This window comes from Solea solea, chromosome 11 (assembly GCF_958295425.1).
Source record: "Solea solea chromosome 11, fSolSol10.1, whole genome shotgun sequence".
Lineage (NCBI taxonomy): Eukaryota > Metazoa > Chordata > Actinopteri > Pleuronectiformes > Soleidae > Solea > Solea solea.
In genome coordinates, this window is record NC_081144.1 from 9086216 (window position 1) to 9114001 (window position 27786).

At 39.2% G+C, this 27786-nt stretch overlaps 1 protein-coding gene across 2 annotated transcripts; it reads left to right on the forward strand.

Moving 5' to 3' along the window:
• Window positions 1-27524, forward strand: LOC131468658 (protein diaphanous homolog 1). Of its 2 annotated transcripts, XM_058643159.1 has the most exons (17): window positions 1-233; window positions 834-962; window positions 1602-1676; window positions 2507-2680; window positions 2794-2951; window positions 3339-3527; window positions 3992-4583; window positions 4784-4949; window positions 8564-8675; window positions 11737-11827; window positions 12933-13019; window positions 17096-17248; window positions 18996-19125; window positions 19229-19261; window positions 19618-19715; window positions 20951-21034; window positions 27306-27524. In XM_058643159.1, exons 1-17 carry the CDS (start codon window positions 159-161, stop codon window positions 27405-27407), a joined length of 2448 nt encoding a protein of 815 aa, XP_058499142.1. In that variant the 5' UTR covers window positions 1-158; the 3' UTR covers window positions 27408-27524. The 2 variants fall into 2 exon arrangements, with proteins under 2 accessions (XP_058499142.1, XP_058499144.1); XM_058643161.1 differs by lacking the exon at window positions 17096-17248.
• The last annotated feature ends 262 nt before the right edge of the window (window positions 27525-27786 follow it).

Genomic DNA, 27786 nt, shown 5'->3' on the forward strand with positions numbered 1-27786 from the left:
GGCGGTAGCACTGGGAATTCACATAAACCACAGTGATTTTCCTGTTTCTTCTTGAGCTAAGGAGGAAACATCACCATCCTTAAATCATTAAGGCAGTCGATGAAGAGATTGAATTAGCTGAACAGTTGCATGGGTTTTTGTGTAAAATCTACAACACAATGACGTCAAATTTAGGCTCAAAGAAGAAAGACAGTGTTTACAGAATGGACAGATTCGCAGAGGACTTGCCAAAGGTAGGACTTGTGTTGAAATGCTTACACAAAAAATAATTCATTTCACTTCATTTGACCTGTTTATGAAAACATGAAATCTATGCCTGAGCTTATGCGTCATTAGATAACAACAGCTTTCTCGGTTCTACAGAAAACAGCCCTTTCACTTTCAGTCAGTTTTGGTAAAGTCAGTGGGAGTCTCTCAAGCATTTTTACTTCCTCAATTCTTGACTTCCTAGTTATTGGTAATTTCCAACAGCAGGATCACTTACTGTATCTACACAGAAATGAAATGTGTTCCTGTTGCAGCATGTGTGACATGTAGATTGTACTTTACGCACAGTGGTTTCGCGAGACAATTTCCCTGAGACTGACTCATGCAATTCCAGGATCTGATTTTCACTCTGTGAAGCTGAGGGAATTTTGATTTCAGGTTTATTATTAAATATGTTAGGACATCTCCGCAGTCGCTCAGTGTGAAGCAGAACACAGCACGACAGCCAGATGAAAGACTTTTGGTTTTTGTAGTAGTGCTATCTTTTTACCAAAACACAAGGATGTTGTACTGTATATTCTCGGACATTTTATTGTATATTATTTACTGGGATGTTGTCATTTCAGCTGAGCAATGAGATGCAGCTAAGCATCATGAACAAGGTGAAGAACGGAGAGTTGTCCATTGAAGATGCTCTGAACCTGGCAAGGAGGGACCGGCGTCAGCTGCTCAAGCAGCAGTGTCCGTCTGAAGAGGTAAACCAATCCATTTTAAACCAGTCATATAATTCCTCAGTGTCTTTACAGCTGATCCCCACATTGCCACCTTGTGTGCCCCCTGCTGGCCTCGTGAACCTGGAACTAAAGTCAGACATGCTTGCTCTCAGTGAAAACATGGCTGCCAGTGGAGAAAACACAGACAGACAAACACCAACAGACATCTGCATCTGCTTATCACTTTAATGGATGATGATGCTAGTTTTTTGTAAATTACGCTTTTTTGTCATAAACATATAGAGTTGTGTGATTTTTATTTAACTTTGTAAAGTGCCACAGTAGGTGCACGTTTCTCCCTGCCATCAACTCTTTTCATGACTCCAACTCAAGCATCTTTGCCCTGAAGTCCATTTAAAGACTTTAATTTGATCATTAATTGCTGTGTGAATTACCTGCCTGGGAATGAAGCTTGAGAAAACCCGTCTTTTAAATGATTGTTCCCTACACATGTTCTCTTCTGTCCCTTTAATGAGCTGCTCAGCCTGCTAGATGGGTTTTTAAAATGATTCTCTTTCATGATTTGCCCATGAGATAAAGCAATTGTGGAGACGGTAGCTTTAATTAGCTGAGGTGTTTTTCCGTTGAGTGTTTATATCTGATTGTTTTTTTTGTCTGCAGGAACAACAATCCTCACAGTACAACTTCAGTGTTCTTAAGCATGGTCGATACAGGTGGCAGAAGCGGGTTTTTCAGGTAAGTCACAAACAAAAGAAAACAAAATAAATAGTGTTAGAAGGAAGTTTGCAAAGGTTGGGCATGAGGACGGTGCTATGTGGATCACGCTCACAAAGACAATACAAACATTTTACAGATATAATATTTACCATTTCCTGAGCATTTGCCTTTGTGACAATACAACTGAGGCTGGTAAAATATAATTGATAAAATAAATGTGACCTTAGGGTTTGCACTATGGGCAGCCAAGGTTATAGTTAGTTTTTATTTGGTTTTGAATTTTTGTTTTTAGAATGGGTACGTTTTAAATAGTTTAAATAGAGCGGGTTTGCTAGTGTTTTTTTTTATAAAGTTTGTTTTAGTGTTCATAATAAGTATTGTGGGCATAGGGTTAGGGTTAAAATGTATTAGGACAAGTGAACAACCATCCCTGAATCAAATATTACAGTCTAAAAGAAATGAGCCTGAAGTGCAAAATGTGCATAGACTAAAAACACACATGAACATAACAACATAAATAATGTATAATAATGTATAATAATTATTATAATGTAATAATAGTAATAATAATAATGAAACACATCTACTATCTACATCACAAATGTGTTTTATTTTTATTTCAGTTAACAGAAATGTTTTCTTTATTTTAGTTTCAGTTAAATATAATAACCTGGCCAAAGTCTAATATAGCAGTCATTCAGCGAATCCTCCCTTTATGATTAATTTGGCCGCTGTAAAGAGAGGTGCTGCCTAGGTGAGCTGTTACTGTTATATATAGCCCACTTTGATTTATAGTAAACTGGCAACTAAGTGACTGACTTCAACACTTCATCACTGTGACCACCCAGATCGACTTGAAGACTAAAATGCTGTGCAGCATCGAGAAAGGAATCATCAAGCGACAGCTTCCCTTCTCCATCGTGAAGAGTTGTGATGATGGAGTCGGCTCCAAGTTCACCATTTCCTTTAAAGGACATCACGATTATGAGTTGGAGGCAAGGTCACTGGAGGACAAACACAAGGTGAATTCTACACCTTTTAACCCTGCCCAACTCTCTCTCTATATAAATATTTTATATTTATGATATATATATATATGAAATGTTATATGATATATCTCTTTTGTTTTGTACAGATGATGCAGCTTGTTAATCAGATCATTTATGGGAACATATACTGTGATAATGAAGAGGGAGATGCAGACACTCGTCAGCAGCCTCAGGCATCACAGAGCCTACGTGAAGGCATCTTGTTACTACACAGAGGAGGCCTGGCGTCTTTCAGATGGGTGAAGTACAGATGTTTCCTTATAGCAGTGCGGCTGTGATGATTGGTGGCTAAGTGTTCAAACTCTCATTTAGCTTCTTATAAATCAGGACTGTGCTAAATACGGCCAAATACATTTGCAGAATGTTATTGACTTTCTTTCTCAATAACAATCATTATTTTACTCTTGTTATTTCTTAATTATGGGGATTTTGCAGCGACATTAACATTTTGATTGATTCCCGTTGGTGTTCTTGTTGCAAATAGGTGTTTTTTCTATAAAACCTAGTGCATGTTTTAAAGTAAACTACTGCATATTCTATATCTATCAAGCACCTTTGTGGGATTGAAACAAGGCGTATAGGTGCCGATGTTGCAGGCTACATGATAGAGTTCTCCATACTTTTGTTCCAGGTATGAGGTCCAGCTTCACCCGGGCCAACTAACACTGGTGCCCTTCAGGAGTCGAGGCCCCGCGGATGGCGAGCTGACGTCTGCTGTGCCCATGTCGACTGTGATTCATCTGTCAGACGGAGATACCAGCGTACAGAAACCTCACAGCCCAGACGCATTCACCCTGGTCACACATAAAAATCAGTACCAGTGAGTAAGATTAAGGAATAAGGATTAAGCACATAGACGATGTCACATCAGATGTTTCTGTTTATTTACTGCCTTAACTTCAGTCTCTTCAATGCAGTTACGTCTTGATGCAGTTGATGGATATAGGTTTAAAGGTCCTGTGGTCCTCCAACATTAAGTCCGCTTTCTGGGAGATTTTGAATATACTACTCATTAATATGTTAAGTGTAAGTGGAGGCTTCCATGTTGCGGTGCCATGATTCCACAGCAGCCCAAAGGGATAAACCTGCCAGTGCATTTGTTTTGTATTTTAAAACAGAAGATTATTACAAAAATGAAAAAGAATGACATCCTTAGGGAAAGGAAAGAGACAAGGAAAGAGGAGGCTTCCATTTGTCTCACCATTAGATGTCACTAATTCTCACTTAAAGTTACCAGGCTGAGAAAATAAGGGATGCTGAGTTAATATTTTTGATTTATTCCAGATTCAAAGTTCCTGTATCAGACCATACCACCACCCAGAGGGCCATCCAGCAGGAGCGAGACGCTTGGCTTAGTGCCATTGACAAGCTGTGTTCAGACTGGAAGAGGAAGTCCAGGGGTGAACAAGCGTTTGTGGAAACAACGTTTCTACGAAGTATCAGCATAAGCGAAGACATCGAGGATTCTAATTCGGATCAAGAGTCAAGTGGTGGCTCAACCAGTGTGAATACAATTCCTATTTATCCTCCAGTTGATTATGCAAATGCAGATCCCACATCCAGCAGTGGAGGTCAGTTATTAGGTGATAATACCAAACCTCCTCCTGAACCTTCACCTCGTGCCCAGTCACCATCCTCACCCTGTGCTGCTCCTTTATTGCCAGTGGCCTCTCCTGACCCCTCGCCCTCCCACACTCCCATCACATCCTCCACCACAGTCCCAGAGCCTCCAAAAAATAAATCAGGCTCGTCACCTGTCAAAGTGCCTGCACCTCCATACATTCCTGCCCCGCCACCTTTACTCCTCAAAACCACAATTTCAAGCAAAACACGCACCAGGGCTTTTCACTGGGACCCAGTTACCACCAACAACAAGGTAACACAACCACTTTTCTTTCTAAACTTCCTCAGACATCACAGGGTCTCATTAGTGTGTTTTTGTTTTTTTTTCATTATTTTTATCACAGACAGAAAGGTGAATTTCAGCTTTCATTATTCTTAACTGTGTATTTGTCTTTTCCGCATTGTTCTTTTATAATGTTAACAACGCCGACGGGCATTCGTTCATTTTCTTAGTTGTTTGCAAAATCATTCTGGATGCAAGAAAGAGCCCGGAACATTGAACTCAACACATCACGCCTGTACGAGCAGTTTGCTGTTAAGGATCCCGGGACATTTGTTGTGTCAGAGCAGAGTAATACCCAGCATATCATGCTCAACGAGAAGATCGCACACAATTTCAGTAAGTAGTTAAACAAGTGATGCGACAAAAATGCTTATAAATATTGTCTGCAGCAAACTTGTAATCTTTTTTTTTTTTTTAGCAGTTAGAAAAGAAAGAAGATAGGACTGAACAATAACTTTCACTTAAAAATTAGTGTGTATTGCCACGCTGTAATGAAAAGCCATTCCTTTTGTTTAAGTTAAATACAGACTTCACTGAAATAGAGGTTGTGGTGTGAAATAAGCTCAACCACTAGAGGGAAGCACCACATAGAAAGAGAAGGCAGGATCCTCCCAGAAAAATGATTGATATCAGATTGTCCATTTTAATGAATGTGGTTGAAATATTCTTGTATATTTAGCTCTCTTTAAAGTAATGCTTGAAAATCTAATGACACTGGTAGATGGGATGGATGTTCCTCATGTGTCTGCAGGGGGCAGTGTGCCCCCAATGCAGTGTCACATTTGTGCATGCTGAGCTGTTGTGAAGTGGAACATGTTCTATTTCTCATCTAATGACTTTTCACTTTTGATTAACTAAACATGGCTTTTATATTTCAAGACTTACGCCATGGGAGAGGATTTCAGAGTCTCCCTGTCACGGCTCCTATACGGGAGACACAGACACAGGGGTGATCCAGTGGTGGTGACCGTCTGCTATATATAATCAGATAAATGTGCAGACAGGCAGCATAATTAGACTTTACACATTTATTAAATATGGACTGAGATCTAAGCAACAACCAGCATTTAAAGTGTGTGCTCCTCCCTGACCAGGAAATGTTGGTTGTATCAGAAATGCCGAGTGTCAATAGCCTGCGGCAACTCATGCATCCTTCTGCAAACTTTAGAAGAATATTGATGTTTGAAGTCTGTCCAAAGTGACATTTCAGGTCTAGTGGAGAATGGATTATGTACCAAAGTAAAAGAAGCAATACTGAAAGAAACAAAAGAAAAGTGTATCATTCAAGTAAAAGTAGTTAAGTATTATCAGAAAGTGGAAGTACAGAAAATGAATAATCAAGAAATCCTAGATTGTAATATTTTTGTTTTCTCACCGATGCAATTTTTGTTTAAAATACAAATAATTGAATGAATGTTGAAGTTATCTTGATCTGCAATATAACAACTATGGCTCAGAGTAATTGCACTGCAATAAAAAAGAAATACCACTAAAGTGTGGTGGAGTACCAATATGCAAACCATAGGAAGGTTATTTTGGAGTAAAATACATGAGAAATAATCATAATAGATAATGTGACTTCTGTTTGTTTACACACAAAAAAAACAACAACACAGGGACTTCCCAAGGATGCACCTCTCATTACAGCCAGGTTAAAAAAAGCCACTTCTCTTGGCATCTCACAAAGAAACCACATCCACACTCACACCCCTGCTGTGCTCTTTCTAATTCTTTTTTCGTTTCTTTTTTTGCACGTTTATCACCTCAAACCTCCTTTAAAGCACGGCACTTCTTCAGCTCAGCACCAGCCCAGCAGTTAGTCAGACTCTCGTCAGATAAAAATCATATATATAGGGTACGTATCAAGTATATGATCAATAACTAACAAACAAACTCAGGCCTGTTAAGAAGCATTAGGAAGAACGCTGCCGCTCTCACTTCATCCAGAACAAGCTGAGACAGATGGTTGCAGTGGTTTCCTCTGGTAATAAGCACGAACATCAGCTGTGTAAGTGCTCGACCCCATCACCGACAGACCTTTAACAACAAGATTGTAGCTCACATTGATGCTTTCATTTAAGAGCGATACAAAGATGGGCTTGTGTGACACTGACTCTATTTTTTTAATAGACTCATTTGATGATATCACTATTGGAAGTTGGAAAAGTCCCGTATCCAAACTCCTACATATGAATGGAAGTTTTAACTGACCAATAATATACTTAAAGCATATTTTAAGCAATAGCTGCCACTAGGAGTCATACATTATCATTCCTGCAGTGGCTGTTCAAGGTGCAGCAGGTTCCTTACTCGATAGTTTTGGCCTCCAACTGGTGAAAAAGCCTGAGGTGCTGTGAAATGATTAATCTAGTCCTATTTTAGACTCCAGTTTGAATAGTATATTTATTTTTTGGAAAGCACTGAATAATTTTGGTGTTAAGGTGAGAGGCTGCAGCTATTACAGGCCAGTAGATAAATACATTAAGACTGAGATGAATTCAATATTTCTTTTGGCACACAACGGCCGAGAGCGGATTTAAAAGTTTTTTTTTCCTCTTAAAAGTACAAAAATAGAGGAGATAAACAAACAGAAGTTGTGTAAAACTTCCCGTCACAGTCTTGTGATTGTTGTGCATTTTCTGTTCTGAATACCTATTCTCTCTAATACAGTTATTTACCTTGAGAGCGGCAGCGCATGCTGCTAATTTAATGACTGTAAATGTTAAAAGTACACTTGTGGCTTCCTGCACACAATGGGACTCACTCTTCATCTCCATACTCTAATTTGCCAGGGCAACACTCAGTTTGTCTGAGAGCCAGTCAACAAAGGGCTTGATTTGCACTTTTGTTTTTTCTTTCTTATTCCTGTCGACCAGACGAAACACAACACAACTCTTGAGGTGATTTGTCCTCATTTGCAAATCTATTATAAATTATTTGTTTTGCAGGGCATTAATGTCAAGGATTTAGAGACGTGTTAGATAAAGCTTCATACCTATAAAATGCTTCACCTGGTTTTACATACTGACACAAATACAACGTTGTATTTTGCATTTGCCCAATTGGGTTAGACTCGCGGCACAGAGCTGTGCCACTGGTGCACCCTCGGTAAATTGCGGTGGGAATAATACACAAGTCCTTATATGGACATCCTGTGGTGTGTGTTTATAGGTCACATATTCAGGCTTTACAAAATGCGTTTTCCCGTGTTCTTATGTATTGCTGAGTCAATGTTATGATTAAGTTTTGGTTACTTTGAAAAAAACAAAAAAAACAAGTGTAGCAATACTTGTGCAGAAATGACAAAAACAGTGACTGTTTTTCTTTTACTTTTGTTCATAAAAATTAGTCAAGCGAACATTGAAATGTGATGTATTTCCTTATTTCACAAATTCAATCTGATTTTAAAAGATTTTAGTACTTTTTGCTCAGATGTGTTTATTATAGTTGGTGAACACATGTCATCAGATTGCCTATAGGTTGTGCTGAAAAAGAGGATGTAGGACACTCTATGTTGCACATTCTTATAGCCTCTGTATATGTTTCAACCTAAAAAAAAACCAGCCTAAATGCTCTGTGTTCTAAGGGTTAACCACGCAAATAAAAAAGAGTAACCATATTTTGTAAAATTCACATTGTATTTTAAATATCCATCATATCAGTTTCCTGAAGCAGGCTCTTAATGAACACTCCCTTCCGCTCCTGAATTATGCAGACGCATTTTAAAAACAAACAAACATCACATAAGCTTGGACTTGATAGGCAAATTAATACATTTCCCACACACATTTTAGGGAAAAGTAATTAAGCAAAGGGCCCTTTGTCGTCACAACGTTTTTTTATTATTATTATTTTTTAAAGTAATTTCATCACAGGATAAGAAGAGCATCTGTCTTTCATGTACCACTGAGTGTTCTGACTTTTCCTCCTCTAATCTGTTGTTCTTCCAGACATTTTTCTCAAAAGTTTCTCCGTGCAGCCGGGAGAGCTGAAGGACAAACTGTTCATTGTTCACAAGAAAGACGGAGGCCTGTCTGATGAGCACATCACGTCTCTGAGGAGGTAAGTCTTTGTGCCAGAAAAACACTGATTTGATTAATCCCTCACTGTGTCACAGCTGAGGTGGAAAAACTTTTTGTGTGCCCGAGTCGTGCGGTCTTTTCATGTCTGTTTACAAATTGGCGGAGACGGAACCTTTGGATTCTGGCAGCTTAGACAAATCATTAGTGAGGGACGTGAATGCATGGGACAGTCAGGACCATGTTAAATGGGGGAACCACTTTCAGCTCTCGTGGGGAAGACGTAAGGCTTGCAAAGAAGTTCTCACAGCGCTCTAATACTAAAGAGCAGATGCCAGAACCTTTTACTAGAGCAGCTTACGAATAAAACTTTAATCTGGGGTTATTTGTGGAGATGGAAACTATTGACATGCCCTCAGGAATATAACACTCAAAGCAGGTGAAATGCTTTCCGATTCTTACCTGCAGTTTACTCAGTGGCCCTGGACGCTGACCTCCTGGAAGGAGAGAGTGATCTAATGTACTGTGTGGAGGGTTTTTATTTATTTTATGAAAACGTAATATATATTTTAATGTGCCGTGGCATAAGCCTGAGGAATACAATCTTGAAAGGACTACTCCCGGCTGCAATATTAATGACCGGTGGTTCTCCAGTGGCACATTGCCTGGTTCATGAAAAAGTGAATGTCTTTGGTTTGAGGTCAGAAATGCATGGAGATGACAGGAGGGGGAGGAGGAGGGGGAGGAGGTCGGGTTTAAGATGACGGGGTTCAAATTCAGTGCAAGTGAGTAAATGGCTGTTCCCATCAGTGTCTCGCTGTTTTATAGAAGCTGACGAGGGCCATCAGCGCTACTTGGCTTTTAATCACTAGCCTTTCTTCAGGTCACTGGAATTCACTGCCATGGCTTCAGTCCTAGGCAGAGAGCCTTATGTCAACATGTGATGACATAAAAGGGAATAACAGGACGACATGTCTATATATTTTTTTATGATTTGTTGCATAAATAATAAATGAGATAATAATAAATAAAGGTGTTCTTATTTACCAAATACCAAAAATATACACCTAAAGATTTTCCATAGGCCATAAATTCTCACTTTCAGCATGATCCTTTTTCCTATAGCAATAAAATGTTTAGAGGCTGTGGAAGGAATTTTTCTTTACTGTTATGATTGCTGCCATATTTTATTAATCCTTTCTGGTGATTTATTTTTTATTGGATGTATGTGTTTCTTTAAATATTTTTTTATTAAATATGACTGAAATTATGATAATGTGAAAGGCAGTGTTGTAAAGTAACAAAGTACAAATTACTTTACATAAGTACAAAATTCAAGTATCTGTACTTTTGTTATTTATATTTCTAGCAGCTTTGACTTTTACTCCACTACATTTCCTCTAACTATCATCGTTACTACCAAATAAAATCAGAAGAAGAAGAGTTGGTAATGGTCTTGATGAGCTGCTTTTCACTATAGTTTTGCCAGTTTTCCAACAACCTTCCAGTTGAAAGACAACTCACCCCACCACTGAGCCACCATGGCACAATCCTAACTCCTCACTTTTTTTTTATACTTTTACTTCTAAAACTTAAGTACATTTTATATCAGAAAATTACATTTGATACTAAAGTCCAATAAATGTCATATACTTAAGTAATAATGATTAAAAAGTGACTTCAACTTCTACCAAAGTCATTTCCTGGTAAGATACTTTTACTCAATTATCCCTTTAAGGTACTTTAAACAAGACTGGGTAAATGGATGATACATCATCAGACTGTGATTCTCCCCTCATCTCCGTCACTACTGTAGTTTTGATTTCATTGCCCTGAACTTCACAGTTTTGCTTCACTCGCTGCTGTCATCAGCACTGTTTTCGACCACAGCTGTTTACAGTCGAAAAGCTCTTAACGCCAACTATGCACCACCTGCCCAGCACTGAACAACACACAGACACAATTATCAAGCAGCTGGTGAACGTAGTGAAACATTTAGCAGCTAAAGAGCCCTCAGGAGTTGGTGGAGGGACAAAAAAACACAGTGAACCAAAAAAAAGGTCCATTGTATTTACTCACAAGGTCGACATTGAATGAATGTCTGAATGAATGAGAGCGCACCTCTGTAGGCACTGTAGAGGCTGGATGTGTAAATACAATGAACAACCACCAGCAACTTACAAGAACCTGAAATGGAGCTGTGAAGTGTAACTCACATTCACTGAAGTGCTAGTTTTATGAGCAAATACTGAACAAATCGACTTAATATTTACTTCACATCACTTTGATATTTATTACTTTATTTATCCATCTATAAATTCAAAGAACGTCTGTCTATCTGTCTTCTGTTAAAGTGCATAACTGTCCAACGGGTCACTTGGCGGGTTTCAACTTTGTAAGTGACTGACAGGGGACACCAGTGTGTGCAGTGCTGACTTTGGTGGTGTTGAGGATGAGGAATGCAAGAGATACTGTCAAATTCACCTTAAGTTAAGCCGCTTAACCATCACAGCTAAATGCCTAACCCTAACCCAATTCTAACCCTAAAACCCAGTCCAAAACTCTCAAAAAGCAATTTTAAGGATGTGACAGAATGTGAGGACCAGCCAAATGTCCCTATTTTCCTTTCCTAAAATGTTCTCATTCTCAGTGGTTCATACTTATTTTGTTCCTCACAAAGGTACCCATACAAGAACACACACACACACACACACACACACACACGTGTTTGTATAGCATTCACAGTGAGGACATTCATTGACATAATGCAATCCCTAGCCCAAGTGCCTAAGCCTAACCTAAACCTAATTCTAACCTTAACCCTAAAACCAGTTCTTAACCCTGAAAAATAAAAAATGTTTACACACACACACACACACACCAAAGGATATTCTGTTTGTTCGTCTGTCTTCTCCTGGCATCATCGTGGAAAGCGTCACTTGCCAGGCTTCAAACTTGGCAGGTGACCTACTGAGGGCACCAGAGTGTGAAGTGGTGACTCTGAGTAAAAAGTGGTGTTCATGTGAAGCATTTTTCGAAAAGCAAACACATTATTGTTTGAATGACTAACAAATACACTGATACTGTGTGTTTTCATGTTTTAGGTATGTCCCTACCTTGGATGATGTGGAAATGTACAAATCCCACAAAGGCCCCGTGGCAGACCTGCATATTGTGGACCAGTACATGATGGAGGTATAGTTCCTCATATCAGAATAGGACTGGGATTGCCGAGTTAACCTTGTAACTCTATTTTTGAGATGACTCACGGCCGCAGCAGAATCAAATTTAGCCCGTGCTCATACAGCACTTTCTTTTTAGAGGGCTTGCTGAGTTTCCATTCGCCCGTCTTCTAATTTACACCCTAGTGGTGTCATGACAAGCTCTTACCATTCATCTGGTTATCACCCTCCAGCATACCCAGCAGTCGTCTGACCTGTGTGCCGCTTGGCTCCAGACTGCAAGAGACGTAACAGCACATTACATCTCGGGAATATTTGACAACAACATGTTTCCTAAAGAGTCAGGGTGCCTTCAAAACTCAAAAAATCGGCCTAATTCTGGAAGCATATGCCTCCTGTGGCAACTTTAACAGTTCTTTTTTTAATGCTGTCAACTACAGCAGCAGGTATTCAAACACTGCAGTGAATAGATACTGAAAGACCATCAGTTGAAACTTCAAAGATAAGAGGTGAACACTTACTCTTTCTTCCCTGGTAGAATTCTGCATTTTTCAGTCACTTCACCAATTCTCACGCTGAAATGCACTTAATTGTGAGAGGAAAACTACAGAACACATTTGTTATGAGTTAATAAACCGATTATACTTTCGGAAATTTAAAAGGTATCAGAAAATGTGACAATGCGAGGAGGAGCGTGGTGCTTATTTTATTTAAAGCCAAATCATTACACGGTACGACACTCATCCTTAACACCTTTCTTTAACTATCCAGCACACAATGTGCTCTTTGGCTTTTCGGAGATGGTAGCTGTGCATGAGCGAGACGGTCTGCAAACATGGAGTGATTTATTAGAGGTTAGCGCCGACACAAAGGTTGAGTAGGCAGCTCAGCCAATCGTTTCAAAGTGTCAGGCCTTAGGTTTCTCTGTTAAATCAGCCTGTTGACAGGCCCACAGCACCTCAGGTAATTCTGCCAAAGAGCTTGAGTCTGTGAGAACAAGCTGCAGCCATCCAACAACCGTGTCTCCCTGCGTCGCTGCTTTTTAGATGATTCTGATTGAGCCCTTGGAATGACGATCTCCTTTGTATTCACTCACAATCTTTTCCCTTCTGATGCAGATGTGCAACATCCCCTACCTGAGCACACAACTGGACCTGCTGCTGGTTCTGAGAGAGCTGCCGAACAGCATGAACGACATGCAGCCCGTGAGTTTCCGCGACCGCCTCACTCAAGGGTTGAATTGCACGTTGAGCTGCTTTAAAATCAAGTCCATCCCCGCTAGCTCAAAAAAGAAGAGAAGCAAAGACACATAATGAAACACAGCGTTCAGATACGTCGTGTCCACGCAGACATACAGTAAATGAAAACATTTACACTCAAAGACTTTTTCCTCCCCTGTTTAAATTCTACATATCTGAAGTGGTGAGTGGAGTCGTTGTTATTCTGTCTGCTGGGTGGTTAAGTGTTGTGAAAGGAGAAGGGTTTTAGAGGCACTTAAAGGCACCTCTCCTTAAATGACGGGGGAAAGGAAAAAGGTGGATCTTAATCAAATCAAGCTCAATTTTTCCAGCAGATGATTTAAAACATACAAAGTTCTTATCCTCGAAAAACTCTTTGGGCTTTTCACAAAGAAAAAGAACCGTGGAAAGAAAATCATGAACTAAATTCCCTCTTGCACCCTGCAAAGTACAGGTGAAGCAAAACATTCCAATCTACATTTTGTAGAGCGTATCATTGTGTTTCTTAACACACACACACACACACACTCAGCCAACATTTGCAACTGGTGCATTTAGAAAAGGCCATTTGTTGGACTATTTGTTAACACTCTCATGGTATAGATTGTTATTTATTGGCATTGGGGACTGCAGGGTGTGAAGATATTGCAGTCAAGCATGAATACCCCCCAGCTCCTCTGCCATTTTTTTTATATTTGATACTCTCCGGCTTTTTTCGGCATCAGTGCTTCAGTCCTAATCTCTCGTTTGCTGACAGTCTGCGAATGAAGAGAAACAAAGGATAAGAATGATGGCACTGTAATCCATTGACTCTGACTGTAATTTTTCTTTGTCTAAAACACAGAGGCAAACATATTGTGTGTCGGAAAGACGACACGACAAGAAAGATTAGCAATTTCATTAAGTTTCAATTTACTCCTGGCTGGGTTTTTTTTTTCCTGGTGTTTTCTGTCTACTGCTTTAGATTGATTAAAAATGTTTTTGTTTTTTTTTAAATCAGATTTTGTGCAGGTACTCTGCGACAATAAATCTGCTGCTCTCTGATCTAGAATCCAGAGCTTGGAGTGCCACTGTATCACTGTGCATGTTCAGACGTTTGAGAGGTTATGGTCCTATCTGTCGCAGGAGACTTCAACGCTTTGATTCTGACAGGGCAAGAAGGGAGAGAATCTGAGAAGTCACCACCTGGGGATTGTTTGTCACCTGCAGCGTCCTTGTTGGCGCAACGTTTCATTGCCAGGGTGACAGATTTCCATCTGTACTATGAAGGTGGCTGGCTCTTTCTCTCAGCTGTTTTTTTTTTTTCTTTTTCCTGTGCTGTGCTCTGTCTGCTTCCATTTATGAATAAGAGAGTCAAAGACACAGAACCACAGCCAGTGATGCAGGAGACAGGGAGAGCATTTGACAGTGAGGCACCCCCTCAGGCTCATGTACTGGATGGCACAACAAAAAAAAGCAGTTCTGTTAATCTCACTTGAATTTTCCAATATAGTTACTTTGAAACCGAAGTTAAGCCTCTGCAATGTGGCACAATTTATGGTCAGGCTAGAGTCACACAAGGGATTTTAATCTAGCTGTAGGCAAATGGAGTTATAGGTTTTGAAGACATTTCACCTCTCATACCTTCTTCAGGTATTTAGCCTCTGTAGGCTGGATACTTACTCTAGAGAGTTGTTAAAGTTAAACTATGAAGTTTGTTCAGGTTGTTAGTTTCACCTGAGTTAATGTGTGAACTAGTGTCATTAGGGGACCTGAGAGTCTGTTATTGTTTGGACTATAGCTGCTCTATGATTTTCATTATAACAAGATTGTTCATTCTGTGAGCCCGAGATAATGGACAGAAAAAATATAGTAGCAACCATGGATGCTCTCGCCTTTAAAAAAATTAAAATAAAAAAATAAATATGTATATGTATACATATATATGTGCGTGTATATATATGTATGTATATATATATATATATATATATGTAGGAGGAAAATCTAACTTTTTTTTGGAAGTGCAACTTCTCCACCACTTATAAAGAGCAGCTTTAGTTCTTGCCTATGGAAATGCATCTGGCATTTAAAAAAATAAAAAAATAAATCATTGCTATAATCAGGATATGGAGGACAAGTGAGAAAATAATTAATTAGAGCAAACAGCAAAGGCTCTTTTGGAAGTACAGTTCAGGTTCCTACAGCTGAAGTGTTAACACACACTCGTCTGATATCAATGTGATGCTGCTTCGCTACGGATGGGTCATGAGTAGGCTTGAAACTATAACACTAATTCCGCACTTTTTAGACCCACTCGTAGGGGGACGGGACCTCATTCCCAGAATGTAAACAGTGTCCTCCATCTTTGCTAACAGTTACGCTAACAGGACCAAGTGTCACCATTTTTCAAAAATGCTACCCCTATTCTAGTAATACAAAGCTAAATTCAAATCGGTGAAGTATTCCTTTAAGTTAAACTACAAATACTGCATATATATAATAATGTATATAAAATATTGCATCTGGAAATGAAGATGATTCAGAAAGAAATCATGATTCATGAATCAGCTGGAAGATAAAAAAAATAAATACACCAAGATACAACAAAGAGGATTCATAGACATAACTATTTGTTGAATACCAAGATATAACTGAACAATAAAGGGCAGGGCATACAACATACAACACCATACTTACGCATGCTTTTCCCATAATAATTCACTTAGTCCTTTTGGACAAGTAACTTCCCAAAATCTAAAAGCAGGTGATATGACATCCCTGACTGGACTGTTTCAATTATCTTTTGTACAAACTGTATTAGTTTGCCATGACGGTGCAGATGGTCCTGTGCTGAGCCAGTAGATATAAAGTAGCTGGATATCAGATTCTTCGCTGTGTAAATGAGGCTGGTTTGGGGAAGATACTCTTAAAACAGGAGCATATGGTGGGAGTGTTGCTGCCGTCTGGTGTGGAGCTAATTTGGATTTACTAACTTTTTGTCAAAGACTACGATTCCCACAGTAGCAATCCACTTTCTTTTCTCTTCTTTTTTTCCCCCAGTATGATTTCCTATCCATATTCAACAGGATCTCTTCAGCGCTGGCTAAGGAGGGAAATTGTGCGTTATTCTGGAGGGGGTTTTGTTCATGACACAATTGCATACGAAATAATAATCCTGCCAAACAACAAGAATCTAATTATTCATTTTATGAGGTTAAATGAGGTGCTGTGAGACGGCTGTTTACCTTTCTTATGTAAAACACTAAAGCGCCGAGTTATTTTTGTCTAAACCTTGTCAGCACAGAGACAGAGAACCACCAAACAAACTTCAGCCTCATTCCACTTACATTTCACCAAGGCAGCTTTCCCACCAGGCTTTAATGTGTGTCACAGATCGGATCTTGTTGCATCAGTAGAATGCTGTTTGGAAAAGGCTAAATGTGATTTTGTTTTCAGCCTGTCCTTTGTGTTGGCAGATACAGAACATAAAACTATATCCACATTTTAGTTTTATTTACTCCCTGCAGCCACTCCAGAGTTTTCAAACCCCTAATATCAACAACTATGCATTATTAGGTGTGTATGGGCCTGGCAATGTATTAGAATGTGAGGATGTAGGTGGACAAGAACAGAGTCTACAGATATTCATGGATGTCACCTGCAACCAGGGTCCTGTTGGATGATACCAGCCGTCGAAGTCACTGGTTTCCACTCACATGTGTCATGCTTTATTATTTTGCTCATTTCTCATCAGGTTTTGTTGAAGAAGACCTGAAACTAGTGATTGAGACTGTTAACTGTTTACTGACTGGCTCATTTGAACTATATTCCAGAAGACTACATCCACTTTTCTTTTCATGGACTATGGTGGTGATTAATGCTGTGCAAGAAAAACTTACAAGTGTACAATTTATTTTGAAATATTAGCAGTATAATGTGAGTGATGGAATGTCGCTAGATGGATGTTACTTCCCGGTTGGAACAGGTCTTTTAAGTTGTTGTGTGGACAAATTAATAATGTGGTTGGGTAACAGATGAAAATGACCTTTGTGTTTGTCTTCCAGCTGATTAACCAGAAGATCAGAATGTGCATGCAGCTGTACAACTGCAGGTCATTTGTGTCCGTGCTGGAGTACCTCCTCGCCATGGGCAATTACCTCAATGAGAATGCTGGAAAGGGAAAGGCCAAGGGATTCCGCCTCTCCTCCTTAGCTAAAGTACGACTCCACTGCTGTTGCCTGACCTCTGATTGAATTGCAGCCCAGGGCTAATAAGACTACTCATTGATATACACAGCGGAGCTTCTGTGCATCTTCTCTCAGTTTTCCGTCACACCCGTCCTCTTTGGATGTCCCAGATTCACTCAGAGTCTTTAGCATAGTCATTGTGAAAGTTGTGTGATTGTGGCTACAAGTGGTTAAAGCTCTTAAAAGGAAACCATCATGGACAATATGCTTATTGTCTTGCCATACTACCTTGCCTTTTTTAAATATTTTAAATATATTAGTTCCAACACAACTTAACTGCATTCTCAATTACATCTAATAAGGAGTGTATTTTCCAGTGGAATGTCACCAGAAAATCGTCCAATATTTTGAGTTGTACTTTTTTTGTTTTTTTGTCACTTGGTGGATGTCTCCGCTTGTTACACACCAAAACACCAACCACTCAAGAAAATGTTCTCTTATTAACTATGTCACTATTGGTAATATGTCAAATACTAGAAGAATAATACAAGATTTTTTTCCCTCATTAAACATAATTGGAGAATGCAGTTAAGCTGTGTGGAAACAATTTTGAGAGACGGGGTTGTGCCATTCGTACCAATTACAATTACAGTACCAAATTGTTCAGTGTGGGCGTAGCACCATGCACTCACTGTAACGGTAAGACTGGAAATGGTCACTGCTGTGGTCAGGAAACAGGTCCTACACATAGAAGTAAAACCACAACTTGCCATTTTTACATTATCTAGTATCAAAACAAATTGTGAAATGAAGGTGTGCACAAAATTGATCTGCCAGCCTCCGCCTGGCCAATATGTAGCCTAGAGTACTTCATAATTCAAAAAGAAAAACAAACAGGAGACACATTCAAACAGGAAACACAGCCGTTTTCCATGTTAAGGACTTGTGTTTGTGTCCTCCTGTGACCTTTCCGTAACTTGTGTGACTTGTTTTCTCTCTTTAGTCACTTGACTTCCTCCTTTGTGCCTCCCATAATTACTACGGCCACTAGGGATCCCCTTACAATAAAAAATGTAACTATACAGCTTGTTACAAGCTGAAAAACAATCTGTGGCAACATTCCCAGAATGATCCCTTTAAGTTTCAGTGTATGATGAATGCATATGTTTTTTAAATCTGTCTTCAGAGGTTTGTGAACGCATTTTCTTCCTTCCTCTGATTTTTAGTTTGAACTACTGTTTTGTGTGCAAGTCCATTCACTGAGAGGGTTTGAGGGGCAGTGCTCCTGGCACAGGGGTAACATGTCCTCTGCTCTATTTAATGAAGCTGAGGCCTCATGTTTCCTCAGAGATGTTTGCAGGTCTAATTGAGAAGTGTAAACTGTTGCTGCTCGAGTCTGACCTTCGTCAGATTGAAGGGTGTCCGCTTCCAAGAGAAATGCTTTAAGGTTATCTCAGATATTTTTGCTTTAATTTTGAGCTGTAGTACCCGGTGCGTGTCCTGTATGTGTTGGCTTTAGAGGCTTTACTGAGCTTTAAAAGGGTAAACAATAGAAAAAGACCACAAGTGCCTATCACAGGATCAGAGAGCCCCTTTTGCATGTCAATGATGTCGTGCCATCATTACAAGTCTGTACAAACTCTTACTGACCTTCAGTCAGGAAGCTTTTCTTCTACCTGCACTAACACATATAACACATACTGTATGTTTTCTCTCCTTTATGTTTTAAGTCCTTGAGCTGTGTGACAGAAGGTTATGCACTTATTACTATCCCCAGGTCTCTCAGCTCCGTGGGAGAGACAGGAAATTCACCTTGCTCCATGCCCTTGTGGAACAGATCATGTTGCATGAACCATGCGTGGCCACTTTTACCCAAGAGTTGGCAGAATTCGAAACTGTCCCTGGAGGTATTTGCTAATTGAGATTTGATCAAAGCTGCAGAAAAAAAATCTGTGGGGTTCTTCACCACTGAGTAAAATGTGTACTTTCTGTGTGTGTGTGTGTGTACAGCTTCCATCAAGGGCCTGACCGCAGAAGTAGATGGTGAGTAGATCAAATTTTACTACTGTCTCCAAAGACTGTTGTTTATGAATTTGCTGAGGTCAGTGTTATACCGACCCTCCTTTTTTTGTGCCAATGCAAGATCTTTGGGTGGAAATGGGATACTAGTTGATAGATATTTCTCTTTTCAGTATATTCTTTTTAACACCTTGATCTCACTGTCCAGGGGCGAAATGCGGCCAATCTGATAATATTGTCTGTATGACACAGTTGCCACAAGCATAAATGTAACACTTGACTGGATCAAACAGGAGACAGCATCTGGTTTTAAGCAGCTATTTGCTTCAGTGGTCAGATATGATGGAAGATGACAAAGGTGTGTGTGTGTGTGATTTCAGTCCTGAAGAATGAACTGCAGAAAGTTATTCAGTACAGAAAAACTTTCAAGAAGAGACATGGTGGAACTCATCACCTCAACTTCTCCAAAGACCTAAAGGTGCGGCAATTATCATTTATTTTTGCATCCATTTAAAGGTTCACTGTATCACCCTGTATTTCTTCTACTATGTTTCTCTCACTCAAATCAACCATTTATAAGCTACTGATCTCCTTTTGCTCCACATCAGTGCCTTTTACCACCAGCAGCTGCTGATCAGTGATATTAGTTTGAGGACCTTCATTAACTTTACCCACTGCTTGACGTGCAGTGGTATAAGTAAAATTAGCAGTACCACACGATGTAAACAGTATATTACAAGTAAAAAAAAATTCAATCTACTCCCTGTTTCTCTTAAAGAGAAGTGAGAGTATAAAGTATCAAGTACCTCAAAATTGTACTGAAGTTATTGCTACACTTAAAAGTAAATACAAAAGACCCTTCTGACAACGTGAGCATGATTTTGTCACTCTACAGCTACATCTTAGATTGTATTATCACACTCTGACGTACAACTCTGTTGATGAAAAGTAATACTACGAGAGGTGTATTATTGGGTCAGTTTTAATGTCTGATACCACTCTCACATTGGCTGTTTTCTCCTGCCTCCAGTTTGTATAGCTTCAAATAGTGGACAGACATGAGAGGGGCTTCTAACAGTGTGTTTACATGCAAGTTAAAAGTCTGATTTTCGTCGGACAAAAGCAATAACGTTAGTCTGAATGAAATCTAGCTAGTCTTAGTCAGACTAACATACCTGGATAGTGTGATTCATAGTCCAATTAATCCTGCATATATACGCTTAGTCTGACTTGTGTCGGACTTGACGCAAAATCAAATAAATGGATTTTGTCCTCCGCTTGTATTCTCAGACTTGGCAAGTTGTCCGATTGCCTGTCTTAGTCGGACTATGGCCTTAGCTCAATTAAACTGTGCATGTAAATGCACCGGGTGTCATTAGTATCCATTACTCCTTGTCTTTTACCTCACCCCTTCAGCAGTAGAGAAAAGTGGCCTATCAAATATATCACAATGTATAGTAATGAACAGTATTTCCTAGTATGCAGCTTTATATCAGCTCTATACCTATGCTTTCTGAACCTACAGCATAATGACAGCACTGTATATACAGTATATGTGATTTTCAACTACTTAAATCAAATAAGTCTTTAATCCTATAAGAAAAAAAAACAACCCTTGTTACAGTGTTTCTCATGCTCAGTCTGGGCTGTGACTGATTACATGAATTAATATATATGAATAGATGATCAAACTGCTTTTCTCTTTTACCACAGATCCTGATTGATAAACACAACACAGATCTCGCTGCTCTGACAAAGTCGTGTGAGGAGATGAAGAAACTCTACTCTCTCATTCTGGTAATCCTTGAGTTACTATTGCATTTTCTCTTCTGAACAGCCTTGCAAATGAATAGCCCTCAGTTCCAGTCGTGTTGAGAAGCCACCCTTTAATTACTTGTCATTTTCCCACCTGAAGTGATACTACTGAACATTTATTTTAAAGGGAAGTTGCCAAGGCTTTTCCTTTGTGCCAAGTGTCCTAGAGGACTTACATGAGGTTAAAATGAATCTTATACAGCTTTTATAGCCATGTCCTCTGCCTCATTTACCAGCAAGCACAGCTCATTTGCAGTTTTGAAACATGTTATGATACTTTGGATAAATCTGTTGGGATTAGTGAACAATTTCCACTCTCTGCTGCAGCCAAGAGGTGTGAGAGACAAATCCATCCTGCCTCTAAATGTGTGACGTTACATCCATGAATGGTTCACCAAATATTGAAAAAGATGGAGTAGTTTTAAAGCACATTATCTTTGTAACAAAAGAGACGCCGCGAACATGTGGAAATAATTGCAAGTGTGGAGTAAAGACAGGAAACATTAAGACATTATTATACTGCATTCATTCTTACTTACTTTCCATTTCATTGGGGATGTAAAAGTCATGCTCCTGTTTTAAATTCACTGTGTTAAAAGACTTAAAACACACAAGAAAAATATCTCTCATGCAAGGCTGAGGACTTGAAGATATATGTTGCTTCCTCTCTGTATGAATTTAAAGGGTATAGAACACAGGAAAAATCGAATCAAATCAAATAGAACACGTTTTTAATCACAAAAGTGGTGACTTTGTTAAATAAACAATAAATAAAAAGCCCAATAATGTAATAAGTAATAATGCTCTCAACAATCTCTTACTCTGAAATAGTTGTAATTCACTTGGGGCACAATTTGCAATCTTGCACTTGCTTCCAGTCATTTGGGAGCGATCAGATCTGTCAAACAGAAAACTCCTCCTTCTCACACATCATCAGATTTACTGAAGGCACTGGTCCCTACTGTGTGCACCTTTAACACAGGGGGCGTACAGGAGAACATTTTCCTTGCTCACTAACCTGGTTAGATTAGTTTTATTGAGCTCAAGCCTGTATTTGACATCTTAACAGGTGCTATGTCACTTTTTATGAAGTCCACACCAAAAACAATCAATACAAAAGTAGTGCCCATTTTCTCACCTTTCCTGTATCTCTATGGGCAATCCATCATCATGGAGAGTCAATTCATCCTTCTCGCTGTATTTGATACGATAGCGTGAGCTGAGAGCTTGAGGCCCGGAATGGAACTGTGTTGCACTCTGTGCCAACAACTGGGTTCTTTCACATGAGCAAAGGGATATAATGTGTAAAATAAGATTTCACAATTCCAGGAATTGCATTTTGTCCACATGCTTGTCACAAATAACCGTCTTTATCTTATCCGTTTTGACTGCAATAGACAGCGTAATAATGAGGAGGTAGTGTAAGAAGGGCTGCATTCACCTACTCACCTTAACACTAACGCTAACCCAACAAGCTACAGGAACATTGTACCATTTTGGGAAGTTGCTCTCTGTCAAAACAATACCCAAATACCTAGTTTGGTGACATTGAGAAACAGTGTGGGAGCTTCAAGACACTTCCTGATTAAGTGAATGATCCTCTCAGTCATTTTTTCCAAAGTTGCTTTGTATTGCGGCTTTTGTTTTTAAAGTTGCACACACTATATAACAATCAGCGTGGTTGAAAAAGTGTGACACTGGCCGACTGGCTCACCCTCTCCGGTCACTCCTAAAGAGCTTGATTTAGACACCTCACTACAGCCGGTGAAGCTTAGCTCTGCTGAACAGCTTGTCAGTTCAGACGTGTTGTACTCCAAGGTTTCTGCTTCCCGATTCCATTCATTTTTAATCTTTTAATGTCAAATATTTGCAAGACCAGTTTGAAGAGTCTTGACATTCTATTGAGAAGCATTTACAGGTTTGTTATTTATGATGACATTTAAAGGCAAGCCCTATGTGAAGAATAAAGCCAGCTCTGCAAGTGATGTCATTCATTTAAATGGTAGTACAATACTTAAATATTAGTCTCAATATTTTAAGATCTTATTGCCAAAAATTGTGTATAAGGGGCACTCAGTGGTGACGGTTCAGATTTCAGTATCCTTCACCCAAGTGTGAAAAAATGACATTGTAGTGCAGTAGGCTCTGTAGAAGAGGACCTGCTCCAGGTATATGACATGGATGAATGAATAAATGTATGAATGAATGAAAGAATGAATTAATAAATTCAACAGTGACAACTCAGTAGTTCTAAGACATAGCATGAAACTGATGTGCAGCACAAAGAGTGTGTAGATATTGCTAATTTGCAACTCCAGTGCCAGAATTCAAATATTCTACATATTATGTAGAATAAACTACAAATACATAATACTACAATAAAATACATACAGATTTAGCTAAAATGGATGACTCTGGCCTGACTTAAGCCAACATTTAACCTTCATGAATTGAGGATTTTATATCTAAAATTGATTTAGTATAGTTTACAGCCTCTTACAGAAAAAGCTGATGGTGCAAACTTAGAGCGACGATACAGTATTTGACCGTTACTAGTCCCTGTGCGCCTAGCCATATGAAAACATGTTTCTTCCTTTTTTGGATAATATTGAAAACGTTATTACAGTATGATTATTATATTTCTCTGCTGCCAAAAGCTTTCTTGCCAAGATCTAAATGAGATGATCGAGTTGCAGTGTGCAGATGATAGTCTGGAAAGGAACGGCGAGTCTGAAATCAGCCCCTGAGTAAACCATACTTTTTGTGATTACACACATACGATGTAACATATTCATTATTGAGCTGTGGGTGTGGTTAAGTGCCAATTGGCTGCACAGTACAGCTTCATATTTAAAAAGACAAGGTACTTTGCTCTCTCTGTGGTGGACTTAAATGAAGTATTTCACCCAGCTTACTAATGTGTAACAACGTCGTTTGGATGGGGACATTTCATTTGATCTCAAAGTCAATTCAGACATTTACTAGTGCGCCACAAGGTTGCTTTAAAGTCACTAACACTTTAGCAAGATGACAGTTTCATGTGTGCAGTTGTCTGATCTGATCGGGGAATGCATTAATGTTGTTATAACAGCATAGCATTGTTTTAAAGCTTCTCCCAGTGTTCAGGCACGGAATCTGGGTCACTCGAGGGCGAGGCTTAGTCGCAACATCTCCGTGGTAGATGTGCTTTTCAGTGGTGTAGAGTAGAGCAAGAAATAGGGCAAACAAAATTGGGCCTAATGTATGAATAAATATGCAAATGAAAACTACTTCACATGTATTTCCCCCACAATTTCACAGGCCATTAAAATAACATGTCATGTATTTTCAACACATACTATGAAAAATAATATTGATCCTCTCGTATATCTCCTGGTAACCCACCAAATTTCAAACAAACCTTCCAGGTAGAATATCCTCATAAGTTGAATGCATCAATGCCATAAACAAATCACTCCTCCAATTATTAGGTATTAAAAGTGGTGTAGTGCCCGTGGCCTTTTAAAGTTTAACTATTTGACCTTTAACTGTAGTGTCCCCTTCAGGGCAAGGGTTTATGTTTTTAATCACCAGGCAGTGGTGACAAAATGCACCATCATCCCTGCATATTTAAATCAACGCTGAACCAAAAGAAACCTGACTAGTTTGTGTGATTTTTCGTAGTCTTTTGAAAAAGATTTGAACTGTTTGAAATGATAGTTGTCTTTAAATATAGGCATTACACAAAGAAGACAAACAAAAGTTCATCTTTGGTTTAATGTCCACCCACCTTGTCCCTGCCCTGTAATATTGTGAGTGAATGCACAATATGCCTTTTAGGAACAATGTAGAAAATGATTAAGGCGGAATGGGTTGGGGTGTTCTTCAAGAGAGCAGCAGGTTGGGGAAAAGGCATCATATTTTGTCACATCTTGTCAAGGGACGAATTCCTAATGAAGCCTTTGAATAGCCAACATGCAAATGTATAAAACATAGATGAGGCTTATGAAATTTGTGAAGGTTGGGAACAGAGAGGATATGTTTTTTTTTTCCCCGAGTTATTCCTCTCGAGGCAGGATTCTGAATATCATCCAAAGCACTGCATTCAAGAAGATAATGTTCTTTTGCAGTAACTCGCCTAATTTGTCCTAACATGACAGTTTTTCAATCCATGTCAGAAAAGTCGTTTAGCTCTTCATCAAAAGCTGTCAGTTTCTGTTCGTAGCAGTTATATATTTAATCAATAACATACTGTATAACAGCGTGAAAACACCTCAGCGAAGACTTATTCAACTTTGACACATGGGAATCTAATTGGAAACTGTGATACAAAATGGTCTTGCAACTTTTGTTTTGTGTCGGTATTAGTAACCGCAGATGTGCATCACTGTGAATGCCTCTATTTAGAAACGGCTTCATAGCACAAGGTGATGTAGTTTTAATGCACATTATGATATTCTGTTTCTTAATGTATATACTGCGGCTGCGCTTTAGTTTGTCAAGTTGAATTGTAGTTTAACAATTATTTTATAAAACATTGATGAGGCCTATTTTGCTCGTGCCCCCCTTTAAAGCGTACTATAAACAAGTGGATGTTTACACTGTAAAGTGCTTTTACTAAATATTGGACGATTATAGTGAACGTAATGACACGCTTAAATTTTTTTAACACCCCCCGTTGCCGACATTTAGTCAATTCAGCGTATCAATTATGCACGTCTGATGTCAACATGAAAAGAAAAAGGGGCATAGAATAATCACAAGCCTTTATTTTTTTATCCCGTCTTGCAAACGGCAATCTCATTATCTCATTATTCTCCTCACGTCTCCCCGCTCATTACAGTGGAAACTATTTCTATTACTTTTCTGTTAGCATAACATGTATGCACGCAATTACTCCGATATCTGAAGTGGGGGTTCACAGCCAACTCTGTTGTACAGTAAATGTGTCACATAGTATAATCATAGACTGATTCAATTTATAATTATTCAATTATATATAATGTATTAGTGTATTATTAGTAATGCTTCACACAGTGTAGGCTGCAGCCCACTGGTGGACCTTGGGTGTATTGCACTTGGGCCGAAGCCTGGGCTGTAAAAATCATATTAATAATGACTGTCAGTTAAAATAGTAATCACAATTATTGGGTCGATATGATCAAAACAGTTTAATTTCAGGTTTAACTGTTGATAGAGACAAGCAACAATTCACTCTCATAGTCAATTTAGAGTGTCCAACTTGCCTCATTTTGCATGTTTTTGGACTGTGGGAGGAATCCAGGGAAAACCCATGCACACATGGGGAGAACATGCAAGCTCCACGCAGAAAGGCCCTAGTTCCAACCGGGGCTCAACTGCATAGAGGCCCTTAGTCTGACTGGGTCACGAACCCAAGCCTTCTTGCTGCAAAGGCAAGAGCGCTAACCACTACACCAACTGTGGCCCCGAGAGCACACTTCACTTGCGTAAAACAGGGGCAGCAGCTGTCTGAACTGCTCACAGTTGTTTGATACACACCCGAGGGACCTACTGTATATTGCGTGCAATGTTAATATCTGCGTGCACGCAGTAATATTATTTGCTCGTGAGCATGTTTTACTGCTCTAACAACTTTTGACATACTGCAAACAAACCATACGGTACACCCTGGACATCACAGGGCCACATAGAGACAAACGAACCATTCACTCTCACGCTCACACTCAAGTGTATCACCAAAAACTCATACTATAACTTTAAGGCTTTAAAATATCAATACTGTATTTCAATGAGTGTTTGTGCAAGGATGTTATTAATGAGTTAAGAAAATGAGGAAAAAGTGACTGTGGCAGCTTAACCTTAAATCTAAGGTGGCACAATCGGCAGCATGCACGAAGCCAATTAGTGTCACTTTGCCGTTGTGACCCTTTCTGAAAAAAGTCTGACTTGAGAACTATGAATGTAATTTTTAACGCCCGTGACCCTTCGCCACCCAGTAGTTAATTGCTAATTCAGCAGCACAGGTCTACCTCATTCAATGAGTGGTCTCGAAGAATGGATTCCATGCTGAGGCAGTGTATGAGGTAATTATAACAAAAGACTGTTGTTGAGTAGAAAACGCACAACCCAGACACCAATTCACTGATGGATTGATTGAAGTGCATATGTATTCATACATTAGGCCCACTTTTTGAAGTGTGATTGAAAAAATAAATTATAAGAGCTCAAATGTGTCAGACACAGAGCGTTTGCGTTTGTTCTCAGACTTTTCCCTTGTTTTCCTCTCATCCAGGTTAAGTTTGGAGAACCAGCAGATCAAGACTCTCAGGAGCTCTTTGGGCTGATCTGTCAGTTCATCTATGACTTCAAGAGGACGTATGCTGAAGTTGTTTGAGTGATGCTGTATGACCACTGACACTGCAGTGCTCATTAAACCGACAAACATTTAAAAGAAATGTGAATTATTTTGTATTAACTGTAATATTAAAGGCATCTGTTGCTTGGATTGATATATTCTGTATTTAATCCTTAGTCGTGTTGTATTAATATATTCTTTCCTGGATGTGATTGGTTGTATAGACATATAAAGTGTTCAGTGATGCTCATGCACCTGCAATTTTGTAAATATAATACTGCATTACATTTGCTTTTGGATTTTGACGTTTGAAGGATTTGAGACCCCTCCTTTGTACATGGATGCTCTGCTGGCAGAGGAACAAAACACACAACACTTCAGAGGCCAAATGAGGCTGGTGTACTTTTGAGTGTGAGAT

Bases quoted from the DNA above. Each gene is read 5' to 3' on its own strand.
- LOC131468658 (XM_058643159.1), top strand. From the start codon at position 159: ATGACGTCAAATTTAGGCTCAAAGAAGAAAGACAGTGTTTACAGAATG. The intron at 2,681-2,793 runs GTGAATTCTACA...TGTTTTGTACAG, and splicing joins CACTGGAGGACAAACACAAG to ATGATGCAGCTTGTTAATCA. The intron at 4,950-8,563 runs GTAAGTAGTTAA...TTGTTCTTCCAG, and splicing joins GAAGATCGCACACAATTTCA to ACATTTTTCTCAAAAGTTTC.